We start from the raw sequence: 21,669 nt of genomic DNA on the forward strand, positions 1-21,669 counted from the left end.
AGAGTGTTTTATTATAGAAAGTATTTACTTGGTGTGTGTGTTCTGAAGTAGGGATGTGCACAGAACTGGTGGCGGGGGTGGGTGGGAGGGTGGGTGGCTTGAAAGCGGTGCTGCACTTTAGAAGGGTCTGGCGGGGCGGCAGCATACCTCCCTCGTTGGACCGGAAGTGACTGGAAGTACCTGGCGCATATCACGCATGCTTGCACTTGTCACGCTCACTTGCGCGCGCACTGGACACACACGCAACGTTCTGTCAAGGTCTGGCCAGCTGCTAGGGAAGTTCACGAAGCAAGCGGAGCTGCTGAAATCGGATATGGCTTGGCTGAACGCTGTCGGCAAGGAATGTTGACGAACGTTGATTCTCAGCAATGAGTAGGAGGCTGGAGATGTGATTTATAGAGCAAGCCGAGAGCTCCCAGCTGGTAGGAATTCATGGCTTGTCAGCCCTCAGCAAGAGGCGTTTGCTCCTCCTAACAGCCTCTAATTGCGTTTTATGTCTTGTGATCCTTTTGCTGTTGTGGAGTCATTGGTGTTTCATTACATAGCTCTTCTTCACATTGGTCCCCCACGCCTTCTGCTGACTCAGGTTGCCGTGCCTGCTTTAAATTATTAGTTGGATCTACCACAGCCGTTTCATGAACACTGACAGCTGGGCTCTGCCCCTCAGACACTCCTGAATCGGCTGGAAAGTTGACAGCTTCCCCTTCTTCCTCGCTGTTGGAGCTCGAGGGTGTGACACGTGCATGCGTCCGTCATGCACATGTGTGCCAGGTACTTGCAGTCGCTTCTGGTCCGACGAGGCAACGGAGTGGCAGGGAGGTATGCTGCCACCCTGCCAGCCCCCTTTTGAAGTGCAGCGCCAGCGGGGGAAACATGATGGGAAGGCTAAGAGCCCTCTCCCCTGCCCTTAAAGGTATCCCTCCTGCCTTCAGACTGGCTGAACCGCCGGTCGTTCAAACCTGTTCAGAGGCCCATAAAAGGGCCTCCAAACAGGTTCGTACACATCCCTGCTCTGAAGTCATTGATATGAAAATCTTACATCTGCTGTTGGTTCTGTAGAAACTGTAGGGCGACTGTCAGTTGTTTTGTTATTATTTTCTTCACATCCAAATGACTCATATATCTACTTTAGCAATCTCACAGATGACAGTGAACTTTTTAAAGATTATCTCTAGATGCCATCTTTCCCTCTGGAAAACTAAATCAATGGTTGGTACTGGAGAGTGATTATGGTGGGAAGGATGTAGCACAAAAGTAACTTAAATTCATATGTGGTCGGTGTATCCACAAACCGTATTGGATGGCTGTTTTGAGGATTACACGTGGGTTCTATGTTACAAAATGTGCCCGAAGTTCGTATTGGGTAAGGTTTAGAGAATTTTTCAAAGTGTGGATTAGACCTTATTCAAGACTTACTGATATTGGCAAAAATATGTATTGAGTCGGTTTGGATGAACTTATGTCTGCTCACATGTTGAAGGCAGGGATATGGTGAGAATGCACCTGCCCTGATGTAATTAAAAGATGTCTTGACATGCTGAGAATATGTCCTTTAATTGTGTGAGAGAAGCGATCACTTGAATTGATTTTCTAGCACGTGTATCACCATTTTCATGTGATTAAAGGACATCCCAGCAGAAGCTTGAGATGTCTTTTTGTGACACCAGGGTGGGCATGTTCCCACTGCATCCCTACCCTCAACATGTGAGCTGGTGGGTGCTTGTATGAACTGGCTCATTATCTGTATAGAGAAAGAGCCAAGGGAGCTTAGGAATTAGTTATTAAAGATTTGGGACCTAGATGACTTAGCTGCAGTGGGGAAGTATGTTAAGAGAGGCTAGAACTCAAAATGCTGCTTTTTCAGAGATGATATTCATAGGCTACATATGGATCAGCATTGTGCTGGTACAACAGTGATTATGTCCGGAATACTGCTGCACTATTGAATGCGAGGGTTTTTGTCTGTCTCCCTTTCCATCTGAACCCTGACGGTTATGCAACCCTAATTTTTGGCAGGCCCAGTGAGCTTCAGGGGGAGGGAGGTCAGTGAAAATTGCCCCCCCCCCCCGTGACAGCACAGCACTAATTTGGATGTCAGCACTGTTGCACTAGAGCAGGACTAGTCCAGATATCAGATGTAATTATTTTTGAGAAACCTCCTAGTTAGACGTATAGATTTAATAATGCAAACACTGATGTAAAAAAGATGCTTGGTGCATAATGGTTTTCTCATTAGACTCGCTTTTCCCCTATTAAATGCGTTTGTTTTTTGGGGGGGTTTTTTGGATTATGTTCTGGATTGTTTCTTAATTATAAAAACATCTGCAGCTAGAATACATAATGGAGCTCTTCTCACGACCAGTGAGAAGAACTCCGGGGCTCTCTGCGGGGAGAGCGGATAACACTTACCCTCCCCGCCGATGATCGTGCTTGCTTCGCTGGGTGGGTGGGTCACCTGTCCAGATAACTGGTGGCTGCTCGCTGTAGTTCCAAGGGTCAGGGTGCCGGGCTGTGTGGCCGCACGTTGCCCCCACCCTCCTCCCAGATTTCCAATAATGCACCGCGCAAGTGCGTGGTGCATTATTGGAATCCCCTGTCCCCCCCCCTCCCCGAGTGTGCCAAACACGGCTTCAAGCAGCCATGGTTGACACATGAGCGGCTGACACACAAGCAAATAATTGAAGTTAAAGGAATGCTGCTCCCTTAACCTTATTTTAAAGGGAGGCTACTTAGGCGGGTTTGCCGCTGTGGAGCTGCCGGGATTGGGCCCGAACCCAGCAGTTTACACGCACATGCAAAATTGGGCTGGGCTTCGTTAGCCTGGTTTTGCACACACATGTGAATGGCCTCAGTGAGTGTTCAGTTTATTGCATGTGTGTTTTGCTCTTTACTGTTATATTGCAAAAGCTATTTTATTCATGTTTGACATCTTTATTCTTCTAGCTCACTGCCTTTGGTGGTTACTTGAAGTATACTGTGTCCTATGACATACCCATGGACAGTACAGATAGTGATTTGGTATCTAATACTGATGTTCTTATTCAGGTAATATAAGCTTATGTGAATGAGTAAGATTGCCTTTAGATTGTATGGTTGGAATCCAAAGTGTGTGCATGTGCAAAGTGCTTGTGCATGGGTTTGGGGGTGGCAGTTTCTTTCCTTCTGGAAGCAGCTCCTTGAGTCTCATGGTTTACTGTTCTGGAGAAACCTCCAACCTTTGTGAGGGCAGCTTTTGAGGAAATGGAGAGGATGCCTCTGGAAGGAGGAAGCTGAAAAGTCCATATGCCTGCAGCCCTTTTGGATCCATTTAACAATAGCAATAGCAATAGCACTTACATTTATATACCGCTCTATAGCCAGAGCTCTCTAAGAGGTTTACAATGATTTAGCATATTGCCCCCAACGTTCTGGGTACTCATTTTACCGACCTCGGAAGGATGGAAGGCTGAGCCAACCTTGAGCCCCCGGTCAGGATTGAACTTGTAACCTTCTGGTTACAGGGCGGCAGTTTTACCACTGCACCACCAGGGGCTTGTGTCTTGTGTTAAGTGTCGTCAATGAGGTCTTTGTACTTCTTAGCATCTTGGTTTCTGCCAGTTAGTGCCTAAGAGACTGAGCTGTGCCTAGAGACTAATCTGTGCCTAAGAGACTGAGCTTTGAACTGGGAAGTCTTCTGTTCTGTCTGCCTGGCTGAGTCTTGAGCAGCAGGCCCTAGGTGGTGCAAAGCTAGAGGCCTGGACCAGGAGAACCGGCAACAAGTCAGGAGTAAGGAACCAAATCAGTAACATAGGAACATAGGAAGCTGCCATATACTGAGTTAGACCATTGGTCTACCTAGCTCAGTATTGTCTTCACAGACTGGCAGTGGCTTCTCCAAAGTTTCAGGCAGGAATCTCTCTCAGCCCTATCTTGGAGAAGCCAGGGAGGGAACTTGAAACCTTCTGCTCTTCCCAGAGCGGTTCCATCCCCTGAGGGGAATACAATGCTCACACTTCTAGTCTCCCATTCATATGCAACCAGAGCAGACCCTGCTAAGGGGATAAGTCATGCTTGCTACCACAAGACCAGCGCTCCTCTCCATAAATAGCCTTAAGTTGAGCTAAGGAGACCATCAAGAATCAAGGGACAAACTGGTAGCTGAAGGTCAGGAACATGCCAGAGGTCAAACCATGCAGACAGTTCAAAGAAGTAAGCAGGAAACAAATGCACCAGAACAAGAAGATTTTGATACTGAGACAAAGTCTGCCTCAGATGGGAAGCCTCTTATCCTTCTTACTACAGAGGGAGGCATTGGGTGGAGTAAAAGGTTTAAGAACCTGTTGCAGGGTAGCCAACTGCCGCAAGGGGCAGGAACCCAAAGAACCTCAGTCGGCAGAACATGGCATGTTCAGATTTCACTTCTGCCATGATCTTAGAAGGTGGATTTTGATAACCTACTCACTCTTTAGCCATAAGAGTGTTGCATGAGAGATCCCATCTTCTGCAATATGGTAGTGAAATATTAATTTACCTTAAAGGGCTGTTGTAAGGATTCCAGTAAGATATTGTATATAAAGCAATTTGAAGCAAGCAGGGTTGTGTTCATGCACATTAATTTGTATAGACTGAATAGTGAAATTCCATTTAACTTTTGACAAAGGATCTAGTCATTATATCTATCATTTCAGGGCAACGGGCAAATTTTGTGTACAAGATCTGAAGGACTATCTTTGCAGCCATATGAAGAGTATTCCAGTACTGTGAGGCTTGTGTCTGAAAACTTTATTGATTGTAATACGAAAAAGACAATTGATCGGGACATGCTGATGACAGTTTTAGCAAATGTCACCCATCTTCTGCTCAGGGCCAGTTACAACATTGCAAAAAAAGCTGTCTACAGGTAACTGATATTAGAATATTCACCTTCATTATCTTATAATGCCAGTTGAGTACCATTATTGAAAACAATAAAGCTTAAAATTTTTAATAACAGATTTTTTTTGTTTTCCGTCACTTTGCTAACTTTTTCCATGCCAACACTAAAAATTTTTGAGTGTTTGAAAAAGGTGTACAGCATTTAGCTGCTTCATAGTATTGCTTCAGTCATAGGTCGTGCCCATGGCAATGGGATGACTTTGCAGGTTAGGCTGCAATATAGCCCCTGTTGATGGGACATCGCTTATTTTAGAGAGTTGCCATTTGTGCTAGAATACTGCAGCTTCACAGGCAGCTCATTAACCGAGATTACTAGAGCACTGCATTAAACAGATGCAGGGGTTAAAGTGGTTTGGAATGCTCCATGCAGTGTTGACAAAGCCGCTCATTTATAAAGGGCTTCTTGTGGGGCAAAAAGGATGGACCTTCCTTTCTTCCAGCCTGGTAGTCTTTAAGTTGGAAAGTATGTGCTTCTGAATTTTAATGAACTGACATTTTGTTTCATCATTGTTCTGCATTAGACTATGGAATAAAGGGACTCTATATGATCAAATGTTGCACTATTCTTGATTTTTATTTTTATTTTTTGCATACAGGATGGGGCTATGGTGTATAGTTATTTGTGGTGGCTACCAAAAGGCTATCATTTCCATATTTTTGCTGAAATGTCTTTTTTTCAAGACAGATAAAAATAGTTTGTCATACAGATAAAATCTTAGAAATGATCTGGATATGACTTCATCACATCTGTGGGTTCCCTGTGTAACTAATTGCAGAGTTAGGAATCTGGAACACAGTCTTGTATTCAAAAAATGAGTATCTCAGTTCTCATTTCCAATAAATGCAAATTTCTAGCTCTAACAAAAATCCTGGAAATGTGCAGTCTTTGGCTAGGAACAATGTGTGCCTTTCAGTATGCCTTTCATAATCACTTTATATAATGCTTTTCTGCACACAGTGCATTCAGCAAGTACAGTCATCCACCAACTGTGACGGTTCTGTTCCTGAAAACCCTTGTGGTTGGCGAATTCATGGTAGACGAGCCATTGGTTTCAATGGCAAATGGGGTTAGGGGAATTGTGGTCACCAAAGTGACCGAAAACAAGGTAAAAATTGAAAGAATCTCCCCCTGAACCCCCCAAATGACCCCCTGATCCCCAGAAATCACCCAGACCCCCCAAAATCACACAAGCCCCTGAAAGTCACCCCTGTCCCCCAGAAATGACCCCCTAACCCCCAAAATGACCCCACCTCCAAATTCTTTTTTAAATCGCCAAACCGCGGATACTCACGTCATGGTTTGTGAAGGTGGTCACAATTTCCCAGTCGCTGATACTCAAATCCGCGATTGGGAAAATCACAATAGGCGAGGGATGACTGTACAACAAACACAATAAATATAAATATATCCGTATAGTAATGAATATTCAAAAGTTTAAAAGGTTCAATTAAGTGGAAATAGCAATACAGAATTACAAGTTCAAAATATTAATATCACCATTAATATAATTTATAACCAAATGAATACATAGAACAGAAATTCTAATTATAGCTAAAAGAACCATTGTAACAATAGTTTAAGCAAATAAATAAATGATTATTGTAGCAATAAATAAGTCCATGATCGTATACAATTAATTTATCACACCCACAATCTTTAAGTCACAACAATAGAGCCAACACAGATAGACTTTCAAAGACCTGAAGACCCCTTCTCCCCAGTTTTCATTTGGGCCAATACTGTCCTTCCCTCAGAAGGATTAGCCTGGCATTTCTTCTTCTCACAAATGATATCCAAGGACTCTAACTAAATGTGGAGATCTGTCATTGCTATATAGAGAAGAGATTGCAGAAATCTGTGAATACTTCAAAGGCCATCCATGTGTGTGACCCCAGTCACTCAAAAACCCTCTCTCTACTTGTGGCTGCTCCAGAGACCCTTTCTCTCTCTCCTGGTGATGTGAAAATAATTGTCTGGGCATAACAGATACATTAGAAAACAAGATACCAGGATTATCAAAACCATGACAAGCAATTGGTCCTTATGACTGAACATAAATTCAAGTCTACTGATGTATTTTGTCCATGCTTTCTTTCTTATTCTGAAGGGAACTAGACAATGGACAGCTGTGGACAAAGGATTCTGCATGTCACACTTGGTCCTGGATTACTGTAAATGACACAAAGTTTATACTGGCTCACATGTTCTGCATGTGGCTGAGCAACCTTCAGAGACATATTCCTGGCAGCTAAACAGTAAATTTAGAGTGAAGGGAGATCAATGAAAATATCTCTCCCCTCCCCGTATTCAGCTGCTTGGCAATACTCTGGCTGAGCTCTTAAGCAGCCTCTTGTGAGGATGCAGCTCCTGGTCCAGCCTTCTAACACACTGTGGATCATGTGAACCACTGATTATAGTGCAACTACACTTGGTACCAAAGACTATTTATTACCTTATCAAATGTATTTAACTTACAAATGAAGGTATGCATGATTACTAAAGTGTAGTCTATGATCTTACATGTGTGTCTTTTTAAAGTACCACTCAGGAATGTTAGCTTCTCAGAAACACAATGTTCACATGATTTGTCCTCCATCCCCTGTGTTTTAAAAAGAAATTATGTAATGCTATCTTTCTATAGGTTGGATTCTGTAACTTTGGATACAGCAAATGCTAATCTCATAGATCTGTCTTCAGCTGTGGATGTGGAATACTGTGAATGTCCTCAAGGCTACTCTGGGATCTCTTGTGAGGTAATCCATCATAGCTTTGCATAAAGGAAATAAACACTTTTTAATAACTGTGTCCAAACTGTCTTTTAGAATGCAGTTTTCCACTCGTTAGCATTTATAGAAACTTTGACATTTTACTCTTACTGAAAATAATATTCTTCCACACATTTTTATTTTGTGTGGCTAAAAAACTGGAGACCATAGCAGGAGACTGTAGCACTACATTTTAAAAAAGAAATCTTTCTCTCATTCTAAATTTATGTATCAGCCTCAAGGCAGTGTACAGCATAAAATATAAAACAATGAAAACACAATATAAAAGCATCTATATATTTAATTCTCTTAGCCGGCATGCGTGCCCAGGATTTGGCAGCGGAATTCTCGCAACATGCTGCGAGAGTTCCGGCGAGAGGCCTGGCCGAGGGAGGAGGAGAGGGGGAAGAAAGCGGCGGCGGGCGGATGGGGGTGGGAGAGAAAAGCGGTGGTGGCAGGCAGATGGGGGGAGAGAAAAGCAGCGGCAGCGGGTGGGTGGACGGGAGGGAGAAAAAAACGATGGCAGTGGGTGGGCTGACAGGAGAAAAAAGCTGTGGGGGGAGCAGGGGTGGGCGGAAGAAAGCGGCGACTGGCGGGTGGGCTTGTAGGGGAGAAAGCCCGGCGGGGGGGAGACTAGAGGCACAGATGGTCTGCACCTGGTTCAGCTAGTTACAATATAAAACAGACTGAAGTCATTTAGGGTCTTAAACGTAACAACCAGCTCCTTGAATTGGATCCAGAAGCAACCAGTGCAACTCTTTCAAAATTGAGGTGATACAATTCCTGTACTGCAACTGAAATCGTAAAACAGTTGTTTTTTCTGCTTTGTGAAAGTTACAGTGACAAATCACAGTGTCTGCATATGGTATTTACATTGTATGCTTACTTGATTGAAGGGATCTTAGTGAACTATATGAGGTAATCATGAGATCAGAGTGAGTCTGTTCTAGGAAGCTCTTAAAGATGCCCGTGGAGATAGGAGGTGACAGGACTATGGAAGCCAGACTCCCAGAAAACAATGATAATGCAGATTTCTACTGCTTGGACTCATATTGATTATGCAAAATGAGTAGAATGGCTGTCTTGCTAATACAGGTGAAACTCGGAAAATTAGAATATTGTGCAAAAGTCCATTAATTTCAGTAATGCAAATTAAAAGGTGAAACTGATATATGAGACAGACGCATTACATGCAAAGCGAGATAAGTCAAGCCTTAATTTGTCATAATTGTGATGATCATGGCGTACAGCTCATGAAAACCCCAAATCCACAATCTCAGAAAATTAGAATATTACATGGAACCAATAAGACAAGGATTGAAGAATAGAACAATATCGGACCTCTGAAAAGTATACAGTGTACTGTGCTTGATTGGCCAGCAAACCCGCCTGACCTGACCCCATAGAGAATCTATGGGGCATTGCCAAGAGAAGGATGAGAGACATGAGACCAAACAATGCAGAATTACTGAAGGCCGCTAATGAACCATCCTGGTCTTCCATAATACCTCATCAGTGCCACAGGCTGATAGTATCCATGCCACGCCGCATTGAGGCAGTAATTGCTGCAAAAGGGGCCCAAACCAAGTACTGAATACATATGCATGCTTATACTTTTCAGAGGTCCGATATTGTTCTATTCTTCAATCCTTGTCTTCTTGGTTCCATGTAATATTCTAATTTTCTGAGATTGTGGATTTGGGGTTTTCATGAGCTGTACGCCATGATCATCACAATTATAACAAATTAAGGCTTGACATATCTCGCTTTGCATGTAATGCGTCTGTCTCATATATCAGTTTCACCTTTTAATTTGCATTACTGAAATTAATGGACTTTTGCACAATATTCTAATTTTCCGAATTTCACCTGTAGATTTACATGCTCTTGCATATGAAACTCATTTTTATCTTAGTAGACAGCTGAATTATATCCCCCCTTTCTTCAGTTAAAATAATTCACTTCTTTGAGTTGTATGTTATGTTTGTTTTTGCATACACTTCTTTAAATGCCATAAACAATATAACTGCTATTTGTAATGCATTTTCTAACATTTCAGAGTTTGATCTGTTGAAATAGGCACAATCCAAAGACATGTGGGACTATCTTTTCTCATCTGAGGTTTTTGATTTGAATTTTTCAGATGAGAATTTCCCCTTCTGAAGCAAAAGTTCTGCTCTGAACTTCAACCCAAGAAGTGTCTCTCTCAAAATGAAGTTGTTATAGGAGTTAATTTAGAAGTACATTCATGCCAATTGGATTTTTTAAAAAATATACAGATAAGCAGGTTGAACTCTTGTAAGAATTGATTTGTGTTAATGTAAACATTGTGCTGTATTTTCTTTCTTTTTAAAGTCTTGTCTTCCTGGGTACTACCGGGTCGATGGAATACTCTTTGGAGGAATTTGCCTGCCATGTGACTGCAATGGTCATGCAACAGAATGTGATATTCATGGTGTCTGTTTAGTAAGTTACCTTGCAGCCTGCTCACATTTTCAGTTCTTTAAAAAAAATCATATAATTTTGCACGCTATATTTAGTTTTATATAACTGTAAAGCAGTTTTGTAATGTATCTGAAACAGGCAAAGCAGAACATTTTCACATGTCATTTTTGTATCTTTTATAGTCTGAAGTTTGTACATTTTAGCACATTAAGGTAAGTAAGTGAAGATTAAATATATAAAATTGTTTTATATGAAAACTGATGCAAGCTATAGCCTTTTCTGTTCAAGTCACTGCAGAATTCCTGTGGAGCTGAATAGAAAAAACACTGCAGGATAATTTATAAGATTGCATGTATTCAGCTTTTGTGCATTCCATTAACAACTGCTCCAGAAAGGCAATCCTCATACTTTATTTTTTAAATGATAAAATTATAATGTGCTCACTTTAATTAATTGGCAATTAATTAATTGTTAATTGGCAATGGATAACCTTAGCACAATTGATTTAGTCCACAATCAAAGTAATGCAGCTAATTCATGAAACACTAAGTTTACTTCCATGCTGGTAATGGTATAGCCATTAATTGTTGCTGCTTGCTTGGAAAAGCATATTCTTAATGGCCTGCCTGTTTCTTTGAGTCTCCTCATTGAATCCTAATGTGGCATGTTGTTTCATGCTGAGATCCCTCCGGGAATAAAATTCCATCCAGTATAAGCAGCAAATGGTGTCTTGCATGTATCACAGGTTTGCAAACACAACACTACAGGGCGGTCTTGTGGTCATTGTTTGCCTGGCTTCTATGGAACGCCCTCCAGAGGAACACCAGATGACTGCCAGCCTTGTGCCTGTCCGCTGAAAACTGCCACAAACAAGTAAGCTGTTAATTGGAAATACCACATGAGATCTCCAGCAATATTAGACAAGCAATACCAGTGAGAAATGGGTGAGGGGCTGGAAGGAGAGGAATATTAATCTCTGGGAAGGTGGAAAACATGACAAGAATTCTGCTATACTGTTCCGAAATGATAGGTCTTGTTTGGCCAAGAGTGAGAGTTGGACATATTCCAATATTTTTCTTAATGCAAATTCCCCTTCTGAATGCAAAAACCCTTAGGGCTGTTGCCTTAAAAAGGTAGGCTCATGCAGTGCTAATATTAGAAAATCTTTTAATGTTATCCTGTTACGTGAATAAAATAAATTCAGGCAGACTCTTGTACAGCTGTTAGATGTTGATGGCAATCTTGCAAACTGCCTTAGGCATGCCAGAGGGCTTGCACATGCCAGTTTAGTTTCCCAAAAAGGTATCTCCTGACCTGTATGTGTTTCCAACTGGTTTCAAAGCTTTCTGACGTTAGCAAGAGGAACTCTTGTTAGGAAAATAACCCGTATCTCCCTCTGGATATGCTGCAATGGTTATCATTATGGCACATGCATGTATTTTAATACTTCTAGTTTCGAAACTGTTTATGTTGATGACAATCCAAAAAATACTGTTTTTAGTTTCAGTCCTACATGTCACTTGGATAAAGGAGGTGAAGTTATCTGTGATAAATGCCCTCCAGGTTATGCAGGAGCCAAGTGTGAAAGGTATGAAACTAGAACACTGGGAATAATCATAAATATTTTTATTCTAAGCCGAATCTCTTTATTCAGAAATGATTGTCTGAAATATAGGCTTGCTTCTCTTCTGCTTTTAAGATTTATTCTTGAAATAAACATTATATGTGTCAGTGATGGAGTCTCACATCAGCAGTATTTCATTAGTGTGGTAAATCTGAAAGGGGTGGCAGGCGGAGATTTTTGGTTTTGGCAGAAATGAAGTGTTTTACCTTTTGGGACATTTCCCCCCTTTTTTGCAGAGCACTGCAAAATGCTTTGCCAATTCAGAATGAGAACAATACTGATTAAGGAAGCACTACCCTCACTTTCACTTGGCTTCATGATGTCACATAGCTAAATCTGCTTGGCTGTGTTGCATAGCAATGTCATTGTGCTTACTCTATTATTACAGGATCCCTGGAAAAGGTTAGGATCCCTTTTCCTATAAAGATATAAACCTTTTTTTTAAGATGTTGAAACAACTGCTAACAGGCAGTGAAAGAGAATGAACAAGAGAAAGCGGTGACATCATTGGTTATTTGTCCATTTAGTTATAGCCTCAATCCCATCTACAAAATTGGCTTTATTCAGTGTTTTGAGCAGCCAGATATCTCCCCAGATATCTGGGGAATACACAATACATGTGGTTAATAAACGTTAAGAAATGGAGAAAAGCTAATTTTCATTCTCTTGTGCAGATGTGGTAATGGATATTATGGTGCTCCTTTGGTGCCTGGACAATCATGTATTTCTTGTGACTGCAATGGCAATGTAGACCCACTGGAGGATGGCCACTGTGATTCACTTACAGGAGAATGTCTGAAGTGCATTGGGAATACAATGGGACATCATTGTGAGAGGTGTGCTGATGGGTATTATGGCGATGCAGTGACCAGTAAAGACTGCCATGGTAAGACAGTCCTGTTCAACTGACACTGTCAAGAACCTATTCATATATAGAACACTTGTTTTAATGTACTATCCTTTAAAGAAAAGGTTGAGAATATTAATGGATTAATATATACAATTAATTGATTGGCACCCTGACACTAAACTTTTGGATCTGCTGCAATACTGGTATAGTCGCATGATTTGTGATGTTCTTCCTAACATCTTGGTATGCATTGCCCTGAGCAGCCTTGTGTTGGTTCTGGTGATCATGGACAACAAACATCTATTTCAGGTTTCTTACAGGTGGAAATAGTTTTCAGTACAGATTACATTGTCCAGAAAAATACCCAAGCAAAAATATATTAATTATTTCCCAAATAATAAAAAGGGGCTCCCTGCCCCTTTTGCCACTTTAGCAGCTGTATTGGGTGAGCAGGGGGCAGAGTTGTGGGCTCAGCCCAAGAGGCAGACATATAGGCTGCCATTTTCATGCCCCGGCATGTGTTGCTTGCTGGCGGACCAATTAGAATTAAGGAGCGCCTGCATAAGCAGCCTGCTCTATCACTTTCCTCTCAGTTGCTCTGTGTACAGGCACCCTCCTACCCATCCCAATTCAGTGAGGGATATTCCAGTCGCCCTTTGGGGCCAAGTAGGCATTTTTTGAGTCACAGCTGATTGGCTGTGGTTGTGACCTTTCCCCTGCCTACTTTTCACTGATTTTGTTGAGGTTGTCACAGGGTTTATTTGGTCACTTTGCAGATGGGTGTGGGTTAGGGTAGGTTAAGTGCATTGGTGTTGGGCTGGAGGGCCATTATGGTGAGTGGGAATATGAAGGAAGGCTTGGTGATCTCACGACTCTCGAGCTGGATCAGCTCCCACTTGGATGCATGCCTGCCACTCAGTGCCTCACGACCTGAGTTGAGGTGGGCTGGCAGGCATCCCCTCATTGGGGTAACCGCATGGTCAAGAAGAGGTTCGGTTTGGTACCAAGCCGAATCAAAGCCTGGTGCCTGAGACTGAGTCACATAGGGCATACCCACACTTTAGTTTAATTCCTTGTAACAGGTTTTGCATTTATTTATTTATTTATTTATTTATTTATTTATTTATTTATTTATTTATTTATCTATCCCTAGTTTCTTCCATTTGGATCTGGGTTTGCAACTTTAGTGTATTTTTCTCTATTGTCCAAGCAAGGGCAGGAGCATTTAGTTTTCCAGAAATTCATTGCTGTCCAAATCTTTTATAACTCACAGGATGTTTTAAATTCTGATTCTTTGTTTCCATTTTTAGCCTCCTTTCCTTAAGCTTATTGTTGTATTCTATTCAGTAATCTTTTGCCGTTTGTTTGTTTGGATGTTTGTCCCAAGGGGGATCCTGTAAGAGAGTGTGGGGGAGGAGTCAAGAGGAAAAGGGAGAGAAAGGAGAAGGAGAAAACAGAGGTTGCTGAATAAACCTTTAGTTAAATCTACTTAAGATTCCCTTGTGTGTATGAGGGAAACTGCTATAAAACATTTGGTGGTGAGATTTTGAACTGGCTAAGTATTTGAGCCTGAAAAGCTTGTGAAAGTTCCTGCAACCTCATTTCATTGCATTACTGGGACCACATTCCTGAACTGCTTTCTACTATCATTGCTGCTGATTATTTCTCCAGCTTTCTGACTTGCATAACCCCTGAATGTACTTTTTCCTTTTCAATCTTGGACTCTGTTGTTCACTGGATGCCCACTGCAGCATGGCTCAGATCCCACCACCACCTTTTTTCTTGTACACCCCAGGAGAACCTGCTCTTCCCTGGAAACAATGGAAATCCTATTTCTGAAATTATCTCCTTACCATACAGAGCCCTGAGTTTACTCCAGAAAAGCAGAAAGCTATATTGCTTCACTGCCTGGGTCCTGAAGGCCAGAGAATATATAATCATTTGCCCTTTCCTGCCAACTTGGTAGGAAAGGGGTAAAAGGTGTACATCCCTTCCAACTTGGAAGGGGATACCATTTCTTATGAAGCTGCTCTTCAAATTTCTGATGATTACTTCAACCCTACTTTGAATGTGATTGCTAAACATTACAAGTTGACTCCAGTAGAGTTTCCCAGTGGTCCCTGGTGTGCCAGGGCCATGGTTCTTTCCTTGGTCCAAGATGGAGAGACACACACTGGTGGGACGTGAATAGATGTCATTTTAATCAGAGAAGGATAAAGGGGTAAAAGGTGCACATCCCTTGAAACACACTGCTAGGGATCCTGTTGCAATAGGGGATGTGGTTCTGGCGGGAGTCTGCGGCATGCATGCTAGTCCACAGTAACCTCCGAAAGGGGCTGTCTTTTATAGTTGATTACAAATAAGTTCCGCTTGCTGGCAAATGGACACGAATGAGCAAAGCATAAGTAAACACAGGTGTACAGAGAAAGACGGTATAATTATCGATTTCCTCACACAGAGGTTCCATAATAATGATAATAAGGCAATGAAGCTGTGATAATTATATTACTGACCAGAGCAAAGAACTCAACAAAGATGAGAGGGGTGGAAAGTGAATTCATATGATGATTCAGTGCTTTCCCAAGCAGGATGGGAGCCTGCTGTGTTCCTTCCACACAGAGGCTGGCACATGCACCACACCACACCCCATGGCCGAGTTCATAACACAGACACTACACTACAACTTTACCTCCTCGTAATACAATAATCTAGTGCAAAGAGATCTTTCCCTGCCATGGCACTACATCTGGGAAAAACTTGCTCTTAATAAGGCCTTTTGATAACCAACCCTCAAAACAAAGATTTGTTATAGTGATGGTGGATTACTGTATACTATGACCACATTACTACAAACAAGGTGATCCTGTTTATGGCTGCAGTTTTTGCAAGGGAACGCCTTCCTAAAAAACTAATGATTGAAAATGGGACACAGCTTATTTGAAACGGAGCAGTATATACATAAGCATGGGGTAAAACTCAAGACTCTTTCCTTGTACCATCCTCGAGGGAACAGCTCAGTGGAAAGAATGAACAGATTAGTGGAAGAAAGTTTACAGCTGGCTGCTACACTACAACAACCTCAGAAAGAGACAATCTGTGAAACTTTGCTAATTGAACCACACATTCTAGTATAGGAAAACCACCTTTTGAACTACTGAGAGGATGCAAAGCTACCACCAAACTTCTAGGGGTGTGTCCGAACCGGTCCGGCGGCCATTCTAAAGAATGGCCAAACTGCCGGACCGGTTCAGCCCTGGCTGGTCCGGGTCCGGGTGGGGGGTATTGCTTTAAGGGCGGGGAGGGCTTACTTACCCCTCCCGCCTATTTGCCCCCTCCAGCGCCCGTATTCAACAGAATAACGGGGCGCTGGAAACCAGCCGCCCCCCCCCCCCCCCGCGGGCAGATTTGGCCAAAAACTAAAGGTACAAATGCCGTCGCCCGCCAGCCCTCCCTCCCTCCCAGCTGCCCGCCCGCCCACCCAAGTCCTCACCCGATCTCTTTGAAAAAAACGAGAGGAGCTAGCGAACAAAGCTCCTCTCGTTAGGGAGTCCTGTAGCATACTGAAGAAGCTTTGCGCGCGCTCGCATGCGCGCGCCGCAAAGCACACCGATCGCTGGAGGCCTGGTCTACCCGCCGGGAAAAGGCCGGGTAGACTGGGCCTCCGATCACCGGAGGCCCGGTCTACCCGGCCTTTTCCCGGCGGGTAGACTGGGCCTCCGGCGGTCGGTGTGCTTTGCGGCGCGCACATAGCTTCTTCAGTATGCTACAGGACTCCCTAACGAGAGGAGCTTTGTTCGCTAGCTCCTCTCGTTTTTTCCAAAGAGATCGGGTGAGGACTCGGGCGGACGGGCAGGCAGCTGGGAGGGAGGGAGGGCTGGCGGGCGACGGCGGCGGCATTTGTACCTTTAGTTTTTGGCCAAATCTGCCCGCGGCAGGGGGGGGGTGGCGGGGGGGGGCAGCTGGTTTCCAGCGCCCCGTTATTCTGTTGAATACGGGCGCTGGAGGGGACAAATAGGCGGGAGGGGTAAGTAAGCCCTCCCCGCCCTTAAAGTAAGGCCCCCCTTCGGTGCCGGTCCGGACTGCTCCAGACCGTGCACATCCCTACAAACTTCCTCAATGGCAACAAATGTTAGGGCTTTCCTTGTTTTCTCACTCTGAAGATGTAGAGATTCGTGATTGAGTAAGGGAGAAGGAACAAAAATATAAATTGTATGTGGATCGGAAATAGGGTGTGAAACAGCGAACATTTCAGGTGGGGGATTTTATTTGAGTATGGCAGCCTTATAAAGTAAGAAAGGGATGTTCCCGATCTTCTGGACCCAAACAAATGTTCGAAATCCAAGGAGATTCTGTCATATTGGATGATGGAAAGAAAGTGAACAGTTTGAGACTCTCAAACATGCACACTATGAGACAAGAGGGAAGAGAGTTGGATCTCAAGAGAAGGACTAAGGAGGAATTTGATCTTGCCTCCAGTTTTGACCTCACAGAAAAGGCTGATGAAAGTGATGGACAATCCTTGGTACCAGAGGAACAAATAGCTCCTGTTGCAGAGAATTAGGAGAAGTGTGTGTGACAGGAGACCACCTAAAAAACTTCAAGACTTTGTCATTGAATTTTAAATCAATTTAATTTTGGGTTGTTATAAAAGGGAGGGCTATGCTGTATTCTATTCAGTAATCTTTTGCAGTTTGTTTGTTTGTTTGTTTGGACATTTGTCTCAAGGGGGATCCTGTAGAGAGTGTGGGGGAAGAGTCAATAGGAAAAGGGAGAAAAAGAAGGTGAAAATGGAGTTGTTGCTGAATAAGCCTTTAGTTAAACCTACTTAAGATTTGCTTGTGTGTATGAAGGAAGCAGCTATAGAACACTTATGAGATCACCTGGCATTCTGTGTGTGTCCATTTGTCTGTCCTTCCCATCAACTTCGCAATGCCTTGACCAATATGAACCAAATTGGGTACAGTAGTAGGGACAGATAGCAACACCTCAATGGCATAGTTTGTGATGATATTACCTACCACAATTCAAGATAACAGAGGTGTAATCCTTTGAGGCAAATATCATGGGCAAACTTGTGAATCACCTAACCGATTTGAACCAAATTTGCTACAGCTGTAGGGACACATAGGGATATGCCAGTGGCATAGTTTGTAATGATGTCATCCACCCCAATTCAAGAGGCAGATGCGTGAACGTTTGATGCATACGTTGGCTAACTTGTGAACCATCTAACTGATTTCAACCAAATTTGGTAGTTATAGTGAGTGACACATAGGGACACCTCAATGGTGTGGTTTGTAATGATGCCATCCATCCCAATTCCAGATGTCAGGCGTGTGAACATTTGAAGTGCAAGTAGGAATCAATTTGGACCAGATCTGGTACAGTTGTAAGGACACATAGGGACTCCAGTTTAAGATGAACATCTGAATGTTTGAGGCAGAAGTGGGCTAACTTGTGAAGATGGCATTTATCAATTAACATTATAGTGAAAGGGAAGTAGACAGATTATTTCTTATCAGAACAACTTGTTTAAAATGTAGCCTGGGTTCCAAAGGGCTGCACATTTGACTTCAGCATGTGTAATAATCCTTTTTTGAGGACCCCCTTCTTATTGCAGCCCTTCATATCTCCCATAATGTTTCCCCTGTAGGCTGGGGGACCTTCCAGAACAGGATCTCATGCAGCACTAAGTTGGAAAATCTGATGCAGTTGCTGTTGGAAAGAAAAATTGACAACCACTCCCCTAGTCAATAGTAGTGTCCTCTGTTAATAAATGGGCCTGTTCTACAGAAAATGGGGCAGAAGCACCTTCTGTGGTTGGATGGAGCATTGTGCTTGTGCAAAGGGCCTTCCACTCATCCAGGCTCCCTTGCAATAGTGCAGTGCTCCTTCCATTCACAGAAGGAATTTGTGCTGACCCTGCACTACCCCACAGTGGGTCTCGATACTGCCCATGCCCTTATGCAGAAGAAAATTTTCTATAATAACTAAGACAAAATGTTGATTAGTCAGTAATTATAGCTTTTCTTTCTCTGTTTTTTTACACCGAAGCTTGTGATTGCCATCAGAATGGCTCCATTTCCAGCATCTGTCATCATGAGACTGGCCTGTGCCAATGCAAAACAAATGTGATGGGACAAAAATGTGATAAGTGCTTGGTAAGAAATAATAAACCTCATATTGTCACAAAGTATTTTATTGTACTTTTCTTGCCTGTAGTGTAATATTTTTTTTGTTGGAGTTGATTCTGGTGGTGAAATAACATATCTACAATTCTGTGTGGTCCCAATGTAGCAGTCCTAATGCTGCAGCCTCTGTCTCAGCAGTTTTCAGAACAGAACTTCAGCTACAAACATTGGCTGAAACCTAATGCAAGGAATGAATTAATGTGATTCAGAAGTTGTATAACTGTGACTTGCAGGCTTCACCTGCAGGTGGGGAATAATAATGTTGAACAAAATGCCCCCCGCCCCCCTTTTGCTATATTGTGATTTAATGATGCACTATAATGGTGGCTTTTTATATTCCCATTAAATGTTGCAATGGCTAGATTTTCAGCAAACCAAACTGGCGTTTTTTTGTGTAGGTTTGGTTTTTTTGTTTTGTTTTGTTTTGCACTTTTTAATGTTGTAAACTCTAGCATTTAATGATTTTCCTTTAACAAACTGTTCCAGGATTTTCTAAACTGATGTTTTCCTTTCCTGAACATTTTCTGAAGGCTTTTAATGGACACTGTGCCATTAAACAATTCTATGTGCTGGGGAAATTGTGAAGTAAATATCTTTTCCCATAGTACTGCCAAAAAGATCTGCACTGTGTTTATGCAGGCCAAGCAGCAGGAGTGTAGAGCACACTGTGATGACAAGAATAACAAAAAGCAAAGTAGACTTATTTTTGTTTCAAGTGAACTATGAAATTTAGCTGAAATGCTTTCCCTTCCAACAGCTTGGATATCATGGCCTAAGTACTGGACTTGGCTGTGTTCCCTGCAACTGCAGTAAATCTGGCTCGATTGCTGAGGACTGTAATGATGAAGGACAGTGTCGCTGTGTGCCAGGAGTGGCTGGGAAGGAGTGTGATCATTGTGCTCATGGTTTTTATGCATTCCAGGATGGCGGCTGCACACGTCAGTAATACACTATGATATTATGGTTTCTTAAAGTGGGTGACTTTTTTTTTAACAAAATGCTTTGTGCGCTACTGTAGGTAAGGTCAGTTGTGAAGTTCATGAACAGACATTTGCAAAGCCTTGTCAGACAAGAGTGGTATCAAAGAATATTTGGTAACTTTTTGTAGTGGGAATCTGATTAATTTCACTATTTCAAATCAATTCCACTATTCAAATCTGATTAATTCCACTATTCAAATCAGATTGTTCCCATCCCAGTTGTCTCTTTTGCCATTTACAGTAGGGACTAAGGTTTTACTCAGGGCTCAAGCATGGGCTGATGAAAAGGGAAATTAATCAGGCAAAGAGATCCAGAAGGATCAGCCTCAGCTAACCCTTATTACTGCAAAGAACAAAATGAGGCCAAATGGTAGATAATGAGCCTTTTCTAATGATCCGTGAGAAGGGTTTGAAGGGGCAAGAGGAGGAAGCCTTGAAAAGCTTACCTCCCCTCCAGATGATACAATTGCTGGCTTCTGCCGGCAGCAGGAAGGTTTGGGGCTGGAAGTCCCCCAGAACTCCCATAATGCACCACATGAGTTCCAGCTCCACGTGGCACCCACACACCAGCGTGGGGCTGCATTTGCACCTTTAACCCTGGCTAACAGGGACAGTGAGAACCAGTGCTCCTGACAAGTCCTATTAGACCCAGAAAATATGTAGACAAATTACTTAGGCCTCTGGTGTCCATAGTGTAGAAAAAAAATTGACAACACATATAAGGGAGCGGTATCTAAAGGGCATTTGTCATTATTTTACTGACATACTGCCATGTCTGGCAATAAATATAAACAGATGGAGCTTGAATAAAAGAGACATAAAGGATCTAAATGACACAAAATCAATCCTAAATTTTTTTAGATAGAACAGACAAGGCCTTTTGTGGAGTAGAGAGGGAAGAGTAAATGGAGCCTAGGCTGTGCTACAAGTTTGTATCGGACTCAGAAAAATTGAACTTTGGGCACTGCTTTTACTGCTGATATCTGTTGAGACTCATGTGACATCATGTTAAAAAAAAGAATTCATTCATTATAAAGTTGGTCCCAACAAGAAATAAAAACGCAGCAAAGCAACAAGATGGTACAACATACTCAGAGAAGCAAGAAGGGGAGAAACTTAATGGAATGTTAAGTTGGTGTACCTCCTTGCATGAGAATGCTGGCTATAGGCATAGCAATGATCCTGATGAGTGAGGGACAGTTTTCGATTCTATCTATCTATCTATCTATCTATCTATCTATCATATTTATATGCCACCTGACGTGCATCCCTAGGCTGTGTACATAAGTTAAAATACAAGTGTAGCACAGAATAAAATGATTTAAACAACTTTATGATATAAAACAAACCACTTAAAATTAATTTATTAAAAGCCTGAGAAAACAGGTGTGTCTTAAGGATCTTATTTATAAACAGCCATAGATGAAGAAGCTCTGATTTTGATAGACATTCTCTGATGCTGGGGTCAAGGACATCTCTGTGGGTTATCCCCCTCACATGATCCAAGGCAGGATAGTTTTGATTAACTAAAGAGAAATACACGCCTACTTGAGTCTGAGGGGGATAGCCCTGCCCCACCCAGTTCATTGTGTCCTGTGAAGCTCCAGGCACCTCCAATTTCCCCCCTCTGATCTCTAATTCCTATTGATTTTATTCATCCTCTCTCATCATCTCTTCTCATTCTCCTTACTCTTTTCCTATTATCCTATTCAATTTTCTTTTTAAAAACTCCTTTGGTTTTCGAACTCCTTTCTTCCTCCACTCCTCTGCCTGTTATGGAGCTTGCAGGAAGGTACAAGATGATCCTGGTGCCCAGGGGTAAAGGCCACAGTGGCTTCCCTAGGGCGACCAGAGCACCCAGATCACCCCCACCACAAGCGTCAGCACTGGCCACTTTAT

The 21,669-nt window shown here is 42.5% G+C and overlaps 1 protein-coding gene across 3 annotated transcripts in view; it reads left to right on the forward strand.

Moving 5' to 3' along the window:
• Window positions 1-21,669, forward strand: part of LAMA1 (laminin subunit alpha 1) — a 197,645-nt gene that overhangs the window by 106,369 nt on the left and 69,607 nt on the right. For all 3 annotated transcript variants that reach the window (XM_053250001.1, XM_053250000.1, XM_053250002.1), the window contains exons 13-21: window positions 2,944-3,045; window positions 4,668-4,879; window positions 7,557-7,668; window positions 10,036-10,146; window positions 10,871-10,998; window positions 11,627-11,713; window positions 12,424-12,635; window positions 18,654-18,760; window positions 19,548-19,728. In XM_053250001.1, coding sequence (XP_053105976.1) covers window positions 2,944-3,045; window positions 4,668-4,879; window positions 7,557-7,668; window positions 10,036-10,146; window positions 10,871-10,998; window positions 11,627-11,713; window positions 12,424-12,635; window positions 18,654-18,760; window positions 19,548-19,728 — 1,252 coding nt within the window. The remainder of the gene's footprint in view (window positions 1-2,943; window positions 3,046-4,667; window positions 4,880-7,556; window positions 7,669-10,035; window positions 10,147-10,870; window positions 10,999-11,626; window positions 11,714-12,423; window positions 12,636-18,653; window positions 18,761-19,547; window positions 19,729-21,669) is intronic.

This window comes from Hemicordylus capensis, chromosome 4 (genome assembly GCF_027244095.1).
Source record: "Hemicordylus capensis ecotype Gifberg chromosome 4, rHemCap1.1.pri, whole genome shotgun sequence".
NCBI lineage: Eukaryota > Metazoa > Chordata > Lepidosauria > Squamata > Cordylidae > Hemicordylus > Hemicordylus capensis.